Genomic DNA, 21,643 nt, shown 5'->3' on the forward strand with positions numbered 1-21,643 from the left:
CTTGAAAACCAACCAAACAAACAAACAGAAAACCCCACAAAGCTACTAGGTATGATGGCACATACCATTATCTACATTTTATTTTATTTTATTTTTACTACACTGTGGATTAGCAGGATCTTGGGACTTTGTTGATTCTCACTTTGTGTTTTTATTGTTTTATTAAAGTGCCCTGAGTGTGTGGGTCCCAAGAACTCTATCCCCAGTTAGAAGCTTTGTCGTTTGTTTGCTGGGATTAAAGGTGTGCACTGGGGCACCCAGCAGCATTGTACTTTTTGCTCTTCCCTTTACGGATAAGATTTATCTTGATTTTTTTTTTTTCTTACAGTTTAAGGAAGGGAGTCAATTAAGATTGTTAACTTTCACAATCTGGTCTAGTTGTTTCATGATCATTTGTTCACAAGACTCTCCTTTGCATTGCATCACTATCTGAGAAACTATCACTGGTTTCTCAGATTTAAACTGGAGGGTGGGTGAGATGGCTCAGCTAGTAAGAGGGCTTGCTATCAAAGCCTTAAGACCTGAGTTTGATCCCCGGAACCTACATTGTGGGTTGTCCTCTGACTTTCACACGTGTGCAACGGCACACTCTCCCACACCATAAATAAAATTAATAAAAATACAAATTAATTAAGCTTTTAAAAAGGAACTATCAGTTGAATAGTGGTGAGCCTTGGGGATCTGGTCACTTCTCAAAGCCCATTAGCTGGCAACCAAACTCAACAATACTTAAGTTTTTAGGAGGCATTTCCTATTCAAAGGGTCACAGCGAGGAAACAAACCCCCTATTTGTTTATGCCTAGTCTAAAAATTTGAAGGGCATCCATAAATGCCCTTCTTAGGACCTTAAATTAGTTGTCCAATTCTTCCTAATGAATCTACAGATCTTCTGGGGCTTAGAGGGGAAGGGGTGGTGGTGGTGGGTGTTGTTCGCTTGTTTGTTTTAAGACAGGGTTTCTCTGTGTAGCCCTGGTTTCTCTGTGTAGCCCTGACTATCCTGGAAGTCACTCTGTAAACGAGGCTGGCCTAGATCTAACTTACAGAGATTCTTGTAAAACGAACTTTTATTTGACTGTTACAGAGGCTTACTAGTTCTTGGAGGCTTACGAGTTCTGTTAACGTAGGCCTAGTCCTGGAAGCTTCTAGCCTTCATACAATCTAACCTAGGCCTAGAATGTTTTCCACCTCTTGAGTCTTCTGAATAAGCTCACCCTTTCCTGTTCTTTCTGTGCTTTTGGCTAGCTGGTTCAATTCAGCTGTTCTGGCTCAGACTCCTCTCCCAGCTGACGTAGTCAATCTGCTTCTCTCTCAGCCCCCTTAATTGCTCTGCTTGGCCTCAAACTATCTCCAGCAATCCGTCCTAATCTCTTGGCTTGTTCTCACTTGGTCTCCACCTGAGTTCTCTCTCTGCAACCTGTCTCTCTGTTACTGTCCCAGTTAAACTGCCTCTTCTCACATTGCCCCTTCAGTAGCTTCCCTTTTCTCTCTCTTCTTGTGAGAGTTGGGCAGATCCTATTCTGTCAAATCTTCTCTGATTTGCCACCTTTTCTGCCACTCAATTAGACATCACTTTCAAAGAACTAACTTTACCACCACGCCTGCACCTACGCTTTACTTTACCTGCAACTTGCTCTATCTACAGTTGGATCACACAAATCTAGAAGATGTTTGGATGTGATCTCTTGCCCTAACAGCCATGTTCTGAATTAAAATTCCTTTACAGATTCTCCTGCCTGTGCCTCCTGAGTGCTGGGATTAAAGGCATGTGCCACCACTCCCGGCAAATTTACGGAGCTTAATGAGTATTGAAAATATTAATGTAAACCAGGCAGTGTTGGCACACACTTTTAATCCCAGCACTTGAGAGGCAGAGGTAGGTGGACCTCTGTGTTCGAGGCCAGCATGAGTTCTAGGAGAGCCGAGGCTACACAAAGAATCCCTATTTAGGAAAAAAAACCCAAAAAACAAAAGAAATATGCCATTGAAGCAACAAATGAAAAAAAAAATCAGAAGTCATTTACAAAAATTCACAAGTTTTTGTTTTTGCCATGGCTCCTAGCTTCAAATTAGTGGATATATTTTTACAATAAACAAAAATTGGTTGATTTTTGCATTTTAGTCAGGTTCTCTCTACATAGCCCTAGCTGTCCTGGAACTCACTATGTAGACCAGGCTGGGCTCAAACTCTGAGATACACCTGCCTCAGTGTTGGCATTAAAGGCCAGCTTCATGAACTCTGCTCTCTACCTATGTCAAGGTTTCAACAGGAGAAAAACGTTGACGTTCTGTAAACTACAACTCCCAAGATGCAAAGCGGCTTCTATCCGCGAGCCCAGAGGATCCCATCATGCATCGAGGCGCGCGAAAGGCAACCTGGGAAGAGTAGTTTCTCTGGGCACCTACCGGTTTCGCCAGCTCGGCAGAAGCTGCTATCGCGGCTGGATGCCAGGGTCGTGTCTGGGTGAGCTGAGCAGAGAAAGGGCGCGAAGGGAAACGGTGAGTCAGGCGCAGGCTACGCGATAAAGGGAGGCGGCACCGCGGCGAAGGGCCAGCTGAGTAATTGCGGCCACGAGCGGAGTCTGCTCTGGGACGCCGCTGTGTCGGCGTCGGGGAGGCGTGAGGAGGAGCCGGGCGTCTGCAGCCGTTCTCACCCTCGGCGCCCCGCCGCCATCTCCACCATGCAGTCCCGGGAAGACGCCCCGTGCTCTCGCCGCCTCGCCAGTCCCCGCGGCGGCAGGCGGCCCAAGAGGATTTCCAAGCCCTCGGTGTCGGCCTTCTTCACGGGCCCGGAGGAATTGAAGGACACGGCCCACTCCGCAGCCCTCCTGGCCCAGCTCAAGTCTTTCTACGACGCGCGGCTGCTGTGCGATGTGACCATCGAGGTGGTGACTCCCGGCAGCGGGCCTGGCACGGGGCGCCTGTTCTCGTGCAACCGCAACGTGCTGGCCGCGGCGTGTCCCTACTTCAAGAGCATGTTCACCGGCGGCATGTACGAGAGCCAGCAGGCCAGCGTGACCATCCACGACGTGGATGCCGAGTCCTTCGAGGTCCTGGTGGACTACTGCTACACCGGCCGCGTGTCCCTCAGTGAGGCCAACGTGCAGCGGCTGTACGCGGCCTCAGACATGCTCCAGCTGGAGTATGTACGCGAAGCCTGTGCTTCCTTCCTGGCTCGCCGCCTTGACCTGACCAACTGCACTGCCATCCTCAAGTTCGCTGATGCCTTTGACCATCACAAGCTGCGGTCTCAGGCGCAGTCCTTCATAGCTCACAACTTCAAGCAGCTCAGCAGGATGGGCTCCATCCGGGAGGAGACGCTGGCAGACCTGACCCTGGCCCAGCTGCAGGCCGTCCTGCGCCTAGACAGCCTGGACGTGGAGAGTGAGAAGACTGTGTGTCACGTGGCGGTGCAGTGGCTCGAGGCTGCTCCCAAAGAGCGGGGCCCCAGTGCCGCGGAAGTCTTCAAGTGTGTTCGCTGGGCACACTTCCCCGCAGAAGATCAGGACTACTTGGGAGGGCTACTCAACAAGCCTATTGTGAAGAAATACTGCCTGGACCTAATTGAAGGGGCCCTCCTGCAGCAGCGTTTTGGTGATAGGTTGTACAAGTCAGTGGTGTCCAAGCCAAATAGCAGCCACAACAGCAGCAACACCAATAGTGGCAGCAGCAATAGCGTTGCCACCAGTAGCTCTGTTGTACCTGTAGCAGAAAATCCACCCCAAAGGTTGGGTATGTGTGCTAAAGAGATGGTAATCTTTTTCGGACACACCAGAGATCCTTTTCTCTGCTATGACCCATATTCAGGAGATATTTACACAATGCCATCTCCTTTGACCAGCTTGGCACACACTAAGACCATTACATCCTCAGCTGTTTGTGTCTCTCCAGACCATGACATCTATCTTGCTGCCCAGCCCAGGAAAGACCTATGGGTGTATAAACCAGCCCAAAATAGTTGGTATCAACTGGCAGACCGATTGCTGTGCCGAGAGGGCATGGATGTGGCATATCTGAATGGCTACATTTACATCTTGGGTGGGAGAGACCCGATTACTGGAGGTAAACTGAAGGAAGTGGAATGCTACAGTGTTCAGAGGAACCAGTGGGCTCTGGTGGCTCCTGTACCCCATTCCTTCTATTCATTTGAACTGATAGTGGTCCAGAACTACCTTTACGCTGTCAACAGTAAGCGCATGCTCTGCTATGATCCCAGCCACAATATGTGGCTGAATTGTGCATCTCTCAAGCGAAGTGACTTTCAGGAAGCCTGTGTCTTCAAAGATGAAATCTATTGTATCTGTGACATCCCAGTCATGAAGGTCTACAACCCAGCCAGAGGAGAGTGGAGGCGGATTAGTAATATCCCATTGGACTCAGAAACCCACAACTACCAGATTGTCAATCATGACCAAAAGTTGCTGCTCATTACTTCTACCACCCCACAATGGAAAAAGAACCGTGTGACAGTGTATGAGTACGATACTAGGGAAGACCAATGGATTAATATAGGTACCATGTTAGGCCTTTTGCAGTTTGACTCTGGCTTTATTTGCCTGTGTGCTCGAGTTTATCCTTCCTGTCTTGAACCTGGTCAGAGTTTCATCACTGAGGAAGATGATGCAAGGAGTGAGTCTAGCACTGAATGGGACTTAGACGGATTCAGTGAACTGGACTCTGAGTCAGGAAGTTCAAGTTCTTTTTCTGATGATGAAGTCTGGGTCCAGGTTGCACCTCAGCGAAATGCACCAGATCAGCAGGGTTCTTTGTAAATATTTTGAGACAATAAGATGTTTCTACTGTATGGAATGTATCTTAATATGACACCCCTTTTCCTGAAGAAGACAAAGTTGATTAGGACTGGAGATTTGGTTTAGAAAGGGTAGCAATTTGAAATAGTAATACAATAGACAAAATTTATACAGTCCCTGAAATCAGCTTATTTCAATAATTTACTGTGCTAAAAATCCATTATTAAAATATGCATAGTGAACTACATAAATTGATTAAGGTGTTTAGTGGATTTTGTTTTGCTGTTAATTAGTATGTTTATTGATTTTCCTAATTTAGTTAAATTTTGCCTAGTGCTACAAGATCTTGTAATTTGTTACTAGGAAAACTGGACTGAGAATTGTTGGATTTTGAAGGTGTTAACATTTTCCTTCAGAATAATGAAAGATTACATTTTAAAGTAAGTTTTTACTATTCTCGTAGCTTGTTAAAATCTAGTGTGCTTGTCTTTCTTTCTCCAAAGAAAAAATATTAAGGTTACTAAGTAGTGATTCCATGTTGATAATGTGTTCAGTGGGCTTACAAGGTCACAGAAAATTTATAAATCAGGATTCCACTGTTTACAAAGAATTTCAGTTTTTACTTTAGAATTTAGAAATGTGTAATGTGCTAAATATGACCCATTTCTTACCTTGGGAGAAAAAAAAAACATTCTAGTAGTGTCACCAATTACTTAAGCACCCTTCTAAACCAAAACATGAAAAAGGTAATTTGCTTTATAAATTCACAGTCTCAATCTGTACATGTTAAATGCTTTGTTGACTCAGAGGAATAACCCTTTTCTTCACTGGACATAATTAAATAATGTAAATTTTTCTTCATTGGTCATGCACTGTCTTAAAAAAGGTTGCCTCCCTAAAATATTTTGGCTATATAGTTTTAGTATTCATCTTAGGGGTTTTATCAGCAGAAAGTGATTTATTCTTTAATGTTTTGTGAAGTAATATTGGCTTTGAAAATATGTATAAGCTAAAGGCAGTATTTTGAGATCAGTAGTTATAGTGTTTATCAACTCAAGTTAAGTGCCAGCAAAGAACTTTAAAACTTCAAGCTTTGTATAGAACTGTTTTGTGTAATATTTAACAGGTTTTTTTTTTTAAGTTACTGTGAAAGTTCTTGATTTTCGGCTTGAAGATATTTTTGTATTAAAAGTTGACTGTTAAGGAACTTAAGTGGATGGTGGGTGGCATTTGGGGCCAGTAGTTAAAGTATGTTTTTTCAATTCTTACTCTAATCGGTGGTACACATGCCATTTTATTATGGTGTCTGTATCCAGTTTGTATTTCTCTGTTACACTCCAGTTTCTGTTTCACTCACCATATATATATATATATATATATATATATAAAGTCCAGAAAGAGGAAATCACACAAAACTGGCATTGTTACGTTATAGGTGCTTACCTTTTGAAGGTTTATTAATACATATGGTTGTCATAATGCGTATATATGACAAATGGTGTACATATACAGATGTTTTATGCTATATAAAGTTTTCTATACTCTTTTAGAATTATCTTCCTGCATCTTTATTCAATAACATGCAAATTCCTCATTATTCTCTAGTAACAACATGCTTTTTTTACACTCTGGTAGAGGACCAAAGAATCTGGTCCAGGATGGGGAAGTGACTTTTTGAATTAGAAGAAATGAAAAATAAAATGACAAAAGCAAAACAAAATAGCATGGATAGTGTATTATTCATCATTTTGATTGGCTGTATTAAGTCTGTAAAACATCTAGCTCAACAGTATTTCTGTTGAAGTGGGTTTACTGACTCTTAAGATTGTCAGGCCTAAGTCTAAATTCTGTACCAGGAATGTTATAAAAACTACTCTTTACTTAGCCATTTTTTTCCCTGTTTGGGGGCCAACTTTCTCTTCCCCATTAACTTATGTTGACAGCTTTTTGTTTTGTAAGATGGAAACTTGGTGATGCTGGTCTCAGCCAGATTATTTATCTGCACAATTAAGGCCTGCAACTGATTTATAAAAGACATATTCTCAAATTCATCATTCCCAACTCTTGAGTTAAAGCTTAGGCTACATATTAGTAATATCTTGGCTTACTGACACATTTTCTTGTGAAGGATTTTGATTTTGTGAAACATTTGTGAATTAGGGAGTAGATGCTATTATTTTATAGATAAATGATTTGTGTGTTGCTTGTTAAAATAAAGGTGGCTTTAAACCAGAGGCTTCCTGACTTTATGCTTTATTTAGTTGTCTGTTAAGTGTATAAAACCATTGATTGTTCAATGACAGCTAGCAATATTGAAATTTTTCTCAAAAAGATGTCTTCCTGGCTGGCTTTACCAGTTAATCAGCAAATGCTCAGTGTGCTGTCATTTCTAGGGCTGCCATTTGTAAGATTTAGAGTTACGGCCATTAACTTTTGTGTCCATGTACCTATAGTTTGAAATTCTGAGAACCTAAGTTACTTCAGCTGCCTGTTAATGGGAGCTAGGCATGGTGGCAGAGCACTTCTTAGCCAGCACTAGGGAAGCTAAGGCAGGAGGATTACAAGTTGCTCAGGCTAACCTGAGCTACACAGTGAGACCCTGCCTCAACCAAAAATAAGACAAAATAAAATGTCATTAGTGTTTTTGCTGTTGGTTTGTTTTTGTTTTTGTTTTTTTGTTTTTTTTTTGAAACAGTTTCTTTGTGTGACACTGGCTGTCCTGGAACTCATTTGTAGACCAGGCTGGCCTCAAACTCAGAGATCCGCCTGCCTCTGCCTCCCAAGTGCCAGGATCAAAGGCATGTACCACCACTGCCCAGCTATCATTGGTGCTTTTAAAATGATAGAAGACTAATTTAGCAAATAACTTTTTAAAGTTAGATTTAGGATTAGCCAAGTTGTAATAGTTACCTTCTGTCTTTCCTAGCTGAAAAGCTTCATCCTCCCGCCTTCCCCCCCCCCCCAGTTTTGGCCCTAAATTGTACTTGAGAAATATGATAAGAGCTTGAGTCATTCCCTATGGAATTGCATATATATTTTTCATTTCAAAAGTATAATGACACCTACTTCTGGGTAAGAATTGTGACAGTGTTAAGAACACCTCTACAAAGAATAATTAGCATTTTCCACAGGACATTTCATATTTGAGTAAGATGCATCATGATGTTATTCTTAAAACAGATAAAGGAATAATAACCTTTAATTTCTGAAAGAAATGAGAAAATGTTAGCAATATTAGCGCGAAGGCAAACTCGAAACCTGCAATTTGGATTTAGTTATTAATGTAAATGACTTGAACTCAAATAAGCTAACATATATGAAAGCTTTGATACGTAAGCGCTATATAAATGTAAGAGGATTATTGCTCAAGAAGCCCATGAATGTATTCGATCTTAAAGCAAAATACGTGATCCAGGTGTTTCATATTGCTGATGTTGATTCCATGTTGTCAGTCTGTATCACAAGCATAAATAGTGAAAGTTCCCATCATAATCGTGAAAACAGGTCATTGGAAAAGGATACTTAACCAAAGTGTATCTGTTTGTTAACAATGAAAACTATAGTTTGCTATTTATTGCTCACTAAACCTGTGGTTTGCCTACTGTCCTTCTTGTTTGAGACAGGTTTTCTCTGTTAATAGTCCTAGCTGCCCTGAAAGTCACTATGTAGACCAGGTTGGCTTGGAACTCAGAGCTCTGCCTTCCTCTTTATGAAGAAAACGTAAAACCATGATTTGCAAAACTAAAATTGTTAAATGTTTTTAAATTCCCAACTTCCAATTTATCTCATCCCTAAAAGCTTTAAAGAAAGTTGACTAATTTTTTCAAATTCTGAAGTCTGATAACAAGCAATGGACATCTGGTTTGAATTTGAATTCTTAGACTTGATTTCACAGTAATGGTATTTTGCCTTTGTCACCTAATCAGATCTCTTCTTTCAGGGTGAGGGTGTGGTTCAGTCGGTGAACTTGCCTTGCATACTAAAAGCTCTGTTGTTTGAGCCTCAAACACCACCAAGAAAGGAAGGAACAAAGACAGAAGAGAAAACACTTAAAAATCTATTTCTCTCTGTTCAAAAATTCAGTATCTTTATCTTTGCAACTTTTTTTTTTTTTTGCATTCATTTGTGTTGTGTGTAGAGTGTGTGTGACATGGTATGCACGTGGAAGTCATAAGGCAGCTCGTGGAGTTGGTTTTCTCCTGCTGGGCTTGACTGCAGGTATTTTACCCCCTGAGCCATCTCTCTAGCCCACTGTAACTAATTTTAAAAGAATATTAGGGCATGTTGCACACCAGGTAGCGAAGGCACTATTGGACTCATCCTTTTCAATATCTGGGCTATGTTTTCTTCTAGCTGGAAGTAACCGTTCCCCAAGGTAATTTTAGATACTTGGATCTTTTTCTTTTTTTCTTCTTTTGTTTTTGCTTTTGTTTTTTGTTTTTTGTTTTTTTTTTTTTTTTTTTTTTTTTTTTTTCCAGACAGGGTTTCTCTGTGTAGCCTTAGCTGCCCTGGACTTGCTTTTAAGACCATGCTGTCCTTGAATTTACAGAGATCTGCCTGCCTCTGCCTCCCTGAGCACTAGGATTACGGGTGTATCTTAATCAATGATTTTTTCTTTCGTTTTGTTTTGTTTTTTGTTTTTGTGGACAACTGTGAGTTAATTCTGGAGAAACAGCAAATAGGATGGCTCTCACTTCAAGGTACAGCTTGACTCAGGGTTCCAGCTGTTTTGCACAAAGACTTGGAGCCATGCTTGCTCCCTGATAGAGCAGAATTAGGTCCAGGTGTGCTTGTTTGTGCAGAAATTCTGTAGATGCTGCAGTAGGACATTTCTTGCCAGGCATGGTGGCATTTAATCCCAGTGCTTGGAAGGTAGAGGTAGGCAGATCTCTATGAGTTTGAAGCCAGCCTGGTCTATACAGTGAGTCCCAGGATATCTGAGGTTACATAGAGAGAACATGTCTCAAAAAAAGGAAAGAGAACTTCCATATAGAAGTCTATTGCATTATTTGAATACTAACGTACCAAGTCACCCAACTCAGGACTTTGCATTTTCTTCTTCAATCCTTAGGTTGGTAGCTAGTTCTGCATGGCTCAAAGTAGATTCCTTCATGTCCGTACCCTTGACAGAAAGAAGACAGGAGTGGGATAGGAATGCGTAAATAAGGAATGCTCTTATCACTTTAGGTCACATAGCATTGACCTAGTCTAAATGGCATCCATGTCTAAATGGTTATCCATAGCTGTACGGAAGCTTCAGGGAGATAGTCTATTCTGAGTCAATTTGTACTTAGTTAAAACTCAGAGGTTTCTTGTAAAATTTTGAAGAGTAATATTAGAATATAAATAACAGTCTCTAAGAAATTATCTGACAGGACAGACTTCATCAGAAGGGAATTCCAGACAATGATAAGACTCCTAACACCCATATTTCACCTTCTCTCAAACCTCAGTGAAGACAGGGTTTTCTGTCTCTAGCAATATGAAGAATTCTGGCTGCCTAGTACTTTAATTAGCTAATTCTGGTCACTTGTGATGGATAGAGATAGGAAATGTTAAGGGAGATTGATGGGTGAAGAGATATCAATGAAAATCATCATTTCTATTCTAGCAGGTTCTGCAGAAGCAGTAGAGTTCCAGACATAAGTTCAGAAGTGTTGTGTAGCAACTTCCGCCTGACTGGAACATTCCATCAGAGAGAGAAGCTCACTGAGTTTGGGTACCTGGGGTCCAGAAAGCTAACTCAGCAGTTAAGAACACTTGTTGCTCTTGCCAAAGGATTTGGGTTTGGTTCCCAGTGCACAACCATACCTCCAGGTTCAGGGTATCTGATGCCCTCCTCATTCACCAGGTATGCATGTGGTACACAGATATCCATGCAGGCAGAACACACACACACACACACACACATATAAATAAATTTTTTAAAAACTGAGAAAGTTCTTAGCTGGAGAGATGGCTCAGTAGTTAAGGACACTGGCTGTTCTTGCATAGGACCTGGATTTTGTTCCCAGCACCTGCATGGCAGCTCACAATTGTCCATAACTCCAGTTCCAAGAGATCTGCTGGCCTCTATGGCCATGTACACTACAGACATACATGCAAATAAAGAATGCACAGACCTACTTGCAAGACAGAACACCCATACACATAAATAACTTCAGACTTTGAGGTTCTAAAGGGAGCCTCCCTGAGACTTGGGAAATAACACCGAACACACAAATCTCAAAACACAAAAATTTAACCAGATTCACAAGCCCCTCCCCCTTCACTTCCCAAGACGATGTAAGCGGTAGAGACCACCAAGGAAGAGGAATCTGACCTGTCAGGCTACCTACAGATCATTCAAAGAATGCCTTGACTCCAGGATACCAGCTTTTGTGAATTGTCAGCAATACAGAAGTTGCAGCTACCTTTGAGTCATCCATGATTCTGTAAGTAACCCCAATAAATTCCCTAAGTTCATTAAGTTGGAGGCTGGTGGCATCATTACTGGTCTATCATCAGTTTCCTTTCTGGGCTGAGTAGATGTTTGTACATGTCTCCCTAGGAAAAATGTTATACAAGGAGAAAGCAAGATATTTTGATATAACTTGAATCTGGAAAGGGAGGGTTATCTTGGGATATCTTCCAACTTGGGACCAAGCAAGAAAAGTTGATCGGTATTAGATTTTGGAAACTTTTATGCCACTAAGAGGTTTTTTTTTTTTTCCCCATAAATTCCTTGACAGTTTTTTTTTGGGGGGGGGTTGTTTATCTATTTATTTCAATTTTTGAGACATGGTCTTACCCTGTGGCACAGACTGGCTTTGAACTCTGGTCTTCCTGCTTTTGTCTCCCAAGTACTAGGATTATAGGCGTGGGTTACCATACTTGGTTGTCATTGAGACTGGGGGGTGGGGGATGGGGTAGTGGTGGTGGCACTGGGCCTTGAACAAGGGTTTTGCACATACCAAACATGTTCTACCTCTGAGCTATACTCCCCGACTCATTAAGAAATTTTTAAGATGCATGGTAGTAGTGGCACATGCCTTTAATCCTACCACTTGGGAGGTAGAGGCAGGCAGATCTCTGAGTTTGAGGCCAGTCCAGTCTACAGAGTGAGTTCTTGGACAGCTAGGACTACACAGAGAAACCGTGTCTCAAAACAAAAACAAAAACAAATAAAAAAGTTATTTAAAAAATGTATTTTGATGAGGGGTGATAGCCACACTTATCTGAATTATGCTAGCAAAATGCCAGGTATAGATTCTCTTCTAAAATGCATTACCTTACAAGCCCTGGGAAGTTGGTTAGGGTTCCCAACTACTGTGTGGCTTTCAGTCCAATTAGATTATGAACAACTTGCCTTGCTGGTCTTTGTGTTTTATAGGTGTCACACCTAGATAGCACTGTTAATTACTTTTCTCGAATGGCAACTTGCTTAGTATATTCTGGTTCCATGGAAGCTAGACCACAAGAATAAGGCTTTTAGTTAGATCTAGCGCCAACAATCCTAGCCCTAGCCCTGTATCCTAAGTATGTGGTATCTTCAGCAATAGGGGCTTACCTTTAACCTCCAAATGGCAACTAAGGACAACAGCCATAGTGCTTGGTACTGGGGTATTTGCTAGTCTATAGTTTTTTGTCAGGAACACATTGTCAGCCTTAATGGCATATGCATAGTGTAGGTACACACCTATGTATTTGGCGTGCTTTTTAGGCACATATAAAACAAAAGAAGACTGTCACAGAAAACCACGAGTGGCTACTGCAGAGATTAATGGATCATGAGGAGCCTAGCTCCTGTAGATGCATCTAGGTCACAGTTCCTGCATATGTGGCTCAGGAAATATCACAAAAGAGGAGGCAGCAGGATTTAAGAGCCAGATACTGAGATGTTCGTCTGTGAAACAGTTTCTCCTGGAAGTGGCTGCAGAAATAAGATCTGAACAATGGCAGGATCAATAGACACGCTCACATAGAAGGGACAATCTTCTGGGATCACACTCTTGGACAAGGAACTACAGGTGGCTGATACCTGCCGAGGGAGGGGGAGTTAGCCTGTCCCAGGAATTAGACCCTAATTGGATGTCTAATATAAAATGGTCAGCCCTGAAGCCATATATACACAAAGATTCAGCAGGTTTTATTTATGTGTGTGTGTGTGTGTGTGAGAGAGAGAGAGAGAGAGAGAGAGAGAGAGAAAGAGAGTATGTGTTACAATAATAATTGGGGAAGAAGCTTTCGTTTGAGATTAGGGGAACATGGGATTGGAGGAAATAGAGGGAAGAGGTGAGGTGATAAAATTTAAAATGTATGAATTTTTTATTTTGTTTATGACTATTTTGCCTGCATGTATGTATGTGTGCTATGTTTGTGTTTGGTGCCCTTGGGAGCCAGAAGAAGGTGTGGGGTCCCCTGGACCTGGAGCTGCAGGTGTTTTTTGAACTGCCATATGGGTGCTGGGAAGCAAACCCAGGTCCTCTTCAAGAGCAACAAGTGTTCTTAGCCAAGCTGTCTCCCCAGCCCTTCACTGAAAATCTTAAGTAGAGACTTGGAACAATTTAATATTATTAGTGACCCCTCTCCTGAATGTATCGACAGTGTATAAATTAGTAGCACAGATGAAACGGATGTTGACTCTGATGCTCTGAGTGACAAATATCTTCTGTAACATTTAATCCCCAGTTTGGTGATGCTATTTGGGCAGGTTTTGAAAATGTGACCTTGCTGGAAGAAATGCCACTGGGGGAGGGGGTGGCCTCTGAGAATTTATAACTTCATCCCTCACAGTTGGCGCACTCTGCTTCATATTCGACATTGAAGACGTGAGCTCTCAGCCTGCTGTTCTACCCACCATGCCTGCTTGCTGCCATGCTTCCCAGCCCTTCTCCCTCAGGAGCCATAAGCCCAAATAAACCCTTTCTTCTCTACAATGTCTCTGGTCATGATGACTTATCATAACAATCGAAGAGTAACTAAAACGCTATTGTTGACGACACTGACATGATGTCATCCTCAGTAGATGAAGTAATTGTGGGTTTTTATGAGACAGGAGCAGACCTATGAGCTGAAAGTGGCCTGAACTTCTAATCATATATTTTGAAATGAGGTATTATGAAAAAGGAAGGACAAGGTTTCTTGCCTGAATGTTGTTAAGACAGAGGCCAACACTCTGTACCAAAGAAGTCTAAAATATGAGAGAACCCCTTTTCTCTGCCTCAGTCCAGAATGAACAGTCAGGGATTTGCCAAGTTATTCTTCAGCATGAGATTGTTCATGGGCTCAGGTTTTTGTATTTTCATTGACAGATTAAAATGTTGTGTTTTAATTGACAGATCACATTCCCCAGAATTGTAGCTCTATTTCGGCCTAAGGAAAAGAGAGGAAGGGAAATGCAATTCCCCACCACCACCCTTTAAAACGACTGTTATGGAGCCTGGAGAGATGGTTGAGTGGTTAAGAGCACTGATTGCTCTTCTGGAGAACCTCAGTTCAATTCCCAGCAGCCACATGGCAGTTCACAACTGTAATGCCAGGATCTGACAACTCACACAGACATACATACAGGCAAAACACCAATACACATAAAAATATATTTTTTTAATGACTGTTAGGAGACTAAAGCTACAACCCACTTACAGTGATGCATGAACCCCCAAGTTTGATCCCTACTACCCCATAAACACAGTGGTGCATGCCTGTAATCTCAGCATCCAGGAGACAGAGGTAAGAAGAAGCTTAAGGGCATCCTTAGCTACACAGTGAGTTCAAGAGCAGCTTGGGATACTGTCAAAGGAGGACTCAGTCCTATCACCGTATTTGCTATCAAGGGGCATGTTGTATGCTTCATTCCCTCCACATCTGAAACATGCTTTCTCTGACTCCAAAGTAAGAAGCTTAGCTCTTTGGAACCTTTACACCTTAACAAGGAATGGTGTTTGTTTGTTTGTTTGTTTGTTGTTTGTTTGGTGGAGGTAGGCTATTAACTGGGGAATTTTGTCATCAGGTCAGTAACCATGAGCCTGCCTAAGGGACTCCAGTTCTAAACAGATGATAAACATATTTTAATAAAAACATTTTCTTGTACATCGGCACTTCATACCACCATGTAGGTGTCGTTATCACAGTAATTCCAAATTTTCCTGTGATTCTTCACAATCAACTCACATACCCAAACTTAATTCCATACCATGCCAATACTAATGTTTTAACAAACGAATGCAACCCTGTACCTTTAGCATAGACAGGTACATTTGTGTGCTCATGAACACTCTTCGTTATTAAATCTATCTTTTATAATTATTCATTATGAGTCATGTATTCCAGAAAATAGCAGAAATGAAGCCCATGAGAGCCAGAGTCCCCTCCTGTAGAGGAATTTTAATTCAGAACATGGCTTCTCTGGCAAGAGATCACATCCAAAGACAATCTACCTGTGTGATCCAGCTGGAATATAGTCAACGCTGCCTTTAATGCCAGGTGATAAAGGAAAGCAAGGCCAGCCTGGTATAAAGCAGGTTACAGGCAGAGAAAAGCTTAGGTCCAGGAGTGGTAGTACATGCCTTTAATCATAGCACTCAGGAGACAGAGGCATGCAGATCTCTGAGTTCTAGTAAGTGCTGTTCAGGCAGTTCAGATGAATCACTGAATTGAGAGGCAATGCAGTGGAGTTGAGTTTGTGGCAGTTTTTACAGGGAGTTTTACAGAGAGATTGGAAAGAGAATAAGCTAGACACACGTGAAGACAGAATGAGCCTGAAAATGAGAAGGGGCCAGAAGATTAGAGCATATTGCCAAAGTTAGTACGAAATTAAGCAGAGTAGTTCAGTAAAAGGCCAGGAGAGAAGCCAGGTTGAATCTGCGAGCTAGGAGAGGAGGTTGAGCCAGAACAGCTGAGTTGAACCAGCCAGCCAGAATTCCAAAAGAACTATAAGGGATGAGTTTATTCAGCAGTAAGTCAAAGAGGCTAAAAACATTTTAGGCCTAGACAAGATTGTATAGAGGCTAGAAGCTTCCAGGACTAGGCCTAGGTTAGCAGACAGGGCAAGTAAGCCTTGGAGACAACAGTTAAATCAATGAAATAAAAGTTACTTTAACACCCTCCCTAAATCCTTACACAATTTCCCAGTCCCTCACTTTCACCTCTGGGAAGCTATCAGCTTAGTCCTCACACAAAGACTATATCCCCAAGGATTGCTATCACCAGAAGGAAGAAGGAGCTGATAGACAAGGCACTTAGCATCCTCTGTCCCAGCTGACTCAGGGGGTAGTGCTGTTGTTCAGGGAGTCTGGTCAGACTAGACTTGGGGAAAGCACTGGCTGCAGCTGTTACCCCACATCCCACCTCACATCCGTTTGGCTCACCTCTTGTGGAGGAAGGAACCTTCCCTTAAGCAATGGTCCAGCAAAGGAGAAGTTACTGCTTCCGGGCAGTCTTTAAGCAATGGAGGATGGGAATTGCAGAAAAACCTCCTGACTGAGGAAGGTGATGATTATGAAAAATTCAGAGATCCCCAAAGAACACAACTCCCTGTCCCACTCTCAGGGTATAGCCTGCCATGTCACAGCACAGGAATTTAGCTTGGTAGATAGAGCATCATTGGTGGTATTTTGGAAAAGAAGTTTTAATTTGGACAAGTGCTTGCTAAGAGGAAGTTAAAATAATTGAGATGATGCCTTCCTTAGCCACATGCTAAATACAAATCACTCCAACTCCTAAATACACAGGCCCTTCTTAGGTCTGAATAACAAAAACAAACTCCTGTCCTTATGTTTTCAAAATCTTTACTTGTATTACAATTACAAATAATTATTACTACAAACAATTACCATCAAGCTACTAGCCCAAACCTCCATCTCTTTCAAAAATTAGCACACAGAAAAATGAAAGAGCACCATGACAGGCAGCAAAATGGCTCAGCAGGTAAAAGCACATGCATGTAAGCCTAATGTGGAGTTTCATCCTGGGACTCATGAGGGAAGGGAAGGTCCTGAAAGCTGTCCTCTTTACCCACAGTCACTGTGCCCACAGTCTCTCACACAATAGTAATAAAAGAAAATATAACAACAACAATAAAATAATAGTGTTATGCCTAGATCATGAGACCTGTAAGAGACCACCAGAAACACGAGTCCAGTCCAAACATACAAAGGTTTTTATTGAAACTCGAGCTTGGGCTCTTTCTGAACTGATGCAGCAGTTCAGAAAGAGCACCCTGAGCTCTTTCTGAGGGAGGGTAGAGTTTTTAAAGGGGAAAACTGCAAGCAGAGAATTCCAAGCCTTGGCATTAAAGGATTGGGTAAGAGGGGAGTGGGTAGATTGAGGTAGATTGGCCTTTAAGCTGATTGATTTGGGCCACTTGGCCAAACAGTCTATTGAAAAAGGAACACCTTGACCTGGGCAATGCCCAGAACTAAGTATGTACTTTTATATCACTGGTTGGCTAATTATTGGGGATGCTGGGGACACTCCAGTATCTTGTCTGTGAGACCTAATTGATATATGAATATCTTGTGTTTTGTGTGTGTGTGTGTGCCTATGGACACCTATCAGCACAACTGTCTTGGCTTTTGAGGCCTTCACATTGGCTTTGACTCTGGTAGGGGCTGGGGCCCTTTGGTGAAAAGGCCTAAATTGTGTTTATTGCTTATTGTTTTAAGTTCCTTTTTTTTTTTTTTTTTTTTTTGAGGTAGCATCTTACTATGTAGCCTTGTCTGACCTAGAACTCTCTGTGTAAACCAAGCTGGCCTTCAACTCAGAGAGATCCTCCTTAGCTTCTGCTTCTCGAGTGCTAAGATTAAAGGTGTGCTCTGTTATACCCAGCCGATTTTTAAAGACATTTTAAATTTTTTAAATGCGTGTATGAGAGAGCATGTGCGTGGGTTTATGGATTTTTGTGCATGCAGGGACCCTCTGATGTCCAAATGAGGTATCAAATCACCTGGAACAGTTCCAGGTAGTTGTGAGTCACCATGTGGGTGCTGGGAATGGAACCCCATTTGTCTGCCAGAGCAGTGAGACAAAAGTTGATATTCTTGAAGTCCTAGAAATAAGCCATTAATTATCATAGCAGTCCTAGGCTGCTATGGTGTTGGTGAGACCACCGATACTCATGGGAAAAAAAAAAAACACTAGTATTTTAATTACATGGTAATTACTATTTTGAGATAATAAGGGGATTTAGAGCCAGGTGAGACCTTTACAGCGTTCTTCAAGCTTTCCCTTTGTGAGCGGGTTAATCCTTTTTTAATGCCCAAAGGGTTGATCAGTTAATGGGGTAATGCAGAAGGGGTCTGTTATGGAAACCAGTTCAGCTGTTCAGTGTGCCCCTCCCCCTATGTGATGCTGTGGTGCCTTAGCTGCTTCAAGGACCCTGCCTTCCCCTTATGAGGCCCCAGGGCAGGTACTAAGATGTCAGTGCCATGCTCTTATACTTCTCAGCCTGCAGAACAGGGAAGTAAATGCAATTTTTGTTTGTTTGTTTGTTTGTTTTCATTCTCAAGAAGCACAGTTTATTTATTAAGCATGTCGTAGGCAACTTTTGAATGCCAATACCCAGTTTATTATCAGAGACACTAAAGTGTTAAGGTTCAGTCTTTTTCTTCAGAAAGCTATAGTATGATTTAGAAGACTGAATTTTTGACAACTGAGGTTCATTGCAGCTTCAAGAAAAGAACATTAAATAAGTGGCAATGGCAATATGTTTCTTATTATGGTTAGAATTTTGGGTGAGGGGTATTGAGATGAATAAGATATACAACTTATAATTATTTATATGCCTGTTTTTTAGCCACAAGGAACAATAGGTGGTGACACATTAGGAAAGCATTTGTTTACAGTTAGAGAATGGATAGAAAAATGGAAAACTTGAAACCAGTAGTTTTTATTATGGGGATGATGCAGTTTGGGTGGGTTTGGAAGGAAGAAAGGAAAGGGAAAATGATGTAATTATAATCTCAAAAAAGAGGGAACAAATCAGGAGCCTGACACAGAGGACCTCTGAAAGGCTCTGCCCTGCAGACTATCAATGCAGATGCTGAGACTTATGGGCAACCTTTGGGCAGAGTGCAGGGAATCTTATGAAGAAGTGGGAAGCAGTAAGATCTGGAGAGGACAGGAACTCCACAAGGAGAGCAACAGAACCAGAAAATCTGAGCGCAGGGGTCTTTCCTGAGACTGATACTCCAACCAAGAACTATGCATGGAGATAACCTAAGACCCCTGCACAGATGTAGCCCATGGCAGTTCAGTATCCAAGTGGGTTCCATTGTAATAGGAACAGAGACTGTCTCTGACATGAACTGATTGGCCTGTTCTTTAATTACCGGGAAGCAGCATTACCAGGCCACAGAAGAAGACAATGCAGCCACTCCTGATGAGACCTAATTGACTAGGATCAGAAGGAAGGAAAAGAAGTCCTCCCCTATCAGTGGACTTGGGGAGGGGCATGCATGCAGAGGGTGGAGGAAGGGAGGGATTGGGACGGGAGGAGGGAAGGAACCACAGGGGGGATACAAAGTGAATAAAGTGTAATTAATAAAGAATTTAAAAAAATTATAATCTCAAAATAAAGAAAAAAGGTATGGCAATCTAGCTGATGGGGGACATTGTGTACAATAAAAGCATTGGGATCATAATTTCAACAATAAAAGTTACAGAAATATTAATAAGATGTAAGTCAGTTAATGAGAAACTGCTTGTCTTCTTCCAACAGAGTGTACATTAATATCTGTATCACATGAAGGCATGTGGAAATTAATAGGTTTGAAAAACCTCATTGCATTTCTGCATAGTCTCCGTTCTCAGCGCCTTCATCTTATTGGATGGCCTTGTCCTTGATAGAAGGCAGGAGTGCCCCTACTACACACACATAGACAGGTTCTTCAACTGTCTATGGAAATGTGCAAGCCAGTATTTCCACTGCTGCTGGAGGCTGCAGGGTAGGTGTCATCACCAAGCCTTCGTCATTGTGTTCCATTGGATTGCACTGTAGACTTGGGCTGAAACCAGGACATAAAGTGAATAAACGGGGTGGGGGGGAGGGAGGTGGCAGGAGCGTGAGAGGGAAGCAAAAAAGTAACAAGAAGTGAACGTGATTACAAAAAAGTATATAAAACTATTTTTAAATGTAGGCAAACTTTAGGAAAGTTGTATGAAAGTGAAATGTTGGGCAAATGTCTGTTTACCTGTAAATACATGAAGAAAATTAGTTGTCTATGCAAGATACAGTACACTGTAGAAAGACACATTTTAATGAACCAATGAGAGAGTAAAAACAAAACAAAAGCAACAAAACCCACTGCAAGCCTAAACTCAATTCTTTATGAACTACGGGTCTGTGATACTCAATCACGACATACAACAGACTGAGTCATGGACGCAGAAGGCAGAAGGGAGATGATAGAGTAGATGGCGGGATGGCACTTGAAAGGGAGAAAAGACCTCTTTCATTCTGAAACCGCAGCAAAAAAAGGGAGGGCGGATATACATGGAAATATATGGTAAGTAGAAGTTCACCCGCGGCTTACAGCACCTTTTGTAAAATGCATCCTATTATTTTATGTGTATGAGTGTTTGCCTGTATGCATGTCTGCACACCGCTTGCATGGCTGCTGCCCCCAGAGGCCAAAAGAGCGTGTTGGATCCCCTGGAACCAGGGTTACAGACAGGTCAGAATCACCATGTCAGAGCCACAACTTGAACCCGGGTCCTTGAAAAGAGCAGACAGTGCTCTTACCTGCTGAGCCATCTAGACTTGGAATGATTTTTTTTTCCCTTCATTTTATGATGGTTTTTTTTTTTTTTTTTTTTTTTTTTTTTTGGAGGCGGGTGTTTGTTGTTAGTTGGTTGATTTGTTTTGGGGTTTTTTGTTTGTTTGCTTTTGGGGAAAGTTGCTAGGTCAAACTCCTGGCCTTGTGCATGCTAGGCAGGCATTTGGCCACTGATCTACAGGCCCAGAACTAGATTTAAGGCTTTTTGTTAAAAGTAACTTAGATAATCCCAGCACTAAGGAAGGCTGAGGCAGGTGGATCGCTATGAGTTTGAGGCCAGCGTGATCTACAAAGAAAGCTCAGGACAGCCAGGGCTACACAGAGAAACCCTGTCTCAAACACACACACACTCATGTGGCCGTGTGTACATCTCTGTACCCATCTCTGCCTTGTCCAACAAGGCACATTGTTTTCTTCGGGCTTCTGTCACTTGCTGAGATTATTTATTATTCTTTTCTTTTTGTTTATTATCTGCCTTCTCTGCTACGGCATACTTCCTCAGGGGAAGAACCACATCTATCATTTTATCAGTTCCTAGGTTTACAGTTCTCAACTTGTGGGTCATGACCCCTTTCGGGGTCTAACGCCCCTTTCACAGGGGTACCTAAGACCATCCGAAAACACAGACAGTTACATTAAAATTCGTAACAGTAGCAAAATTACAGTTATGAGGTAGCAACAAAATAATTTTATGGTTGGGGTCACCTGGACATGAGGACCCTGTATGCAAGGGTCTCAGTGTTAGGAAGGTGAAGAACCACTGGCCTAGATGGTGCTAAGCACAGAGTCATGAAAGAAGAAACAAATCAGTGTGTGCTGCTGTTTGGATTTATAGCACAAGCTTATGTCATTCACTGAGTTCTCCAGAGATAAAGGAAAACAATTATACTTTTTTTTTTTTTTTTTTGGTTTGGGTTGTCATAGCAACCCACCAGTCTCTAGAGCTACAAGTTAATTCTGATGTACTCATTCTCCCAGAAGCACAAACAGCACTTTCAATTATGAACTAACAGCGCCAGTTTACATCACATTCATGGAGGGACACTGAGAGGTTTTATCCTTTATGAAAATGGCAGAGAATTAGGCTTACATCTCTTCAAACCAATGAGTGCTAAGAAAAGCAAAACCTAGCAGTGAGCT

General features: G+C 41.9%; 1 protein-coding gene and 1 long non-coding RNA gene across 2 annotated transcripts in view; one reads left to right on the forward strand and one right to left on the reverse strand.

Moving 5' to 3' along the window:
* The window catches only part of LOC132656517 (uncharacterized), a 32,749-nt gene that overhangs the window by 8,981 nt on the left and 2,125 nt on the right, over positions 1 to 21,643 (reverse strand). The window lies entirely within an intron of this gene.
* Kbtbd7 (kelch repeat and BTB domain containing 7) lies at positions 2,382 to 6,980 on the forward strand. The gene has a single exon (XM_060391484.1). The coding sequence runs from the start codon at positions 2,679 to 2,681 to the stop codon at positions 4,767 to 4,769; it is 2,091 nt and encodes a 696-aa protein (XP_060247467.1). The 5' UTR covers positions 2,382 to 2,678; the 3' UTR covers positions 4,770 to 6,980.

Source organism: Meriones unguiculatus, chromosome 9, assembly GCF_030254825.1.
Source record: "Meriones unguiculatus strain TT.TT164.6M chromosome 9, Bangor_MerUng_6.1, whole genome shotgun sequence".
NCBI classification, from domain to species: domain Eukaryota; kingdom Metazoa; phylum Chordata; class Mammalia; order Rodentia; family Muridae; genus Meriones; species Meriones unguiculatus.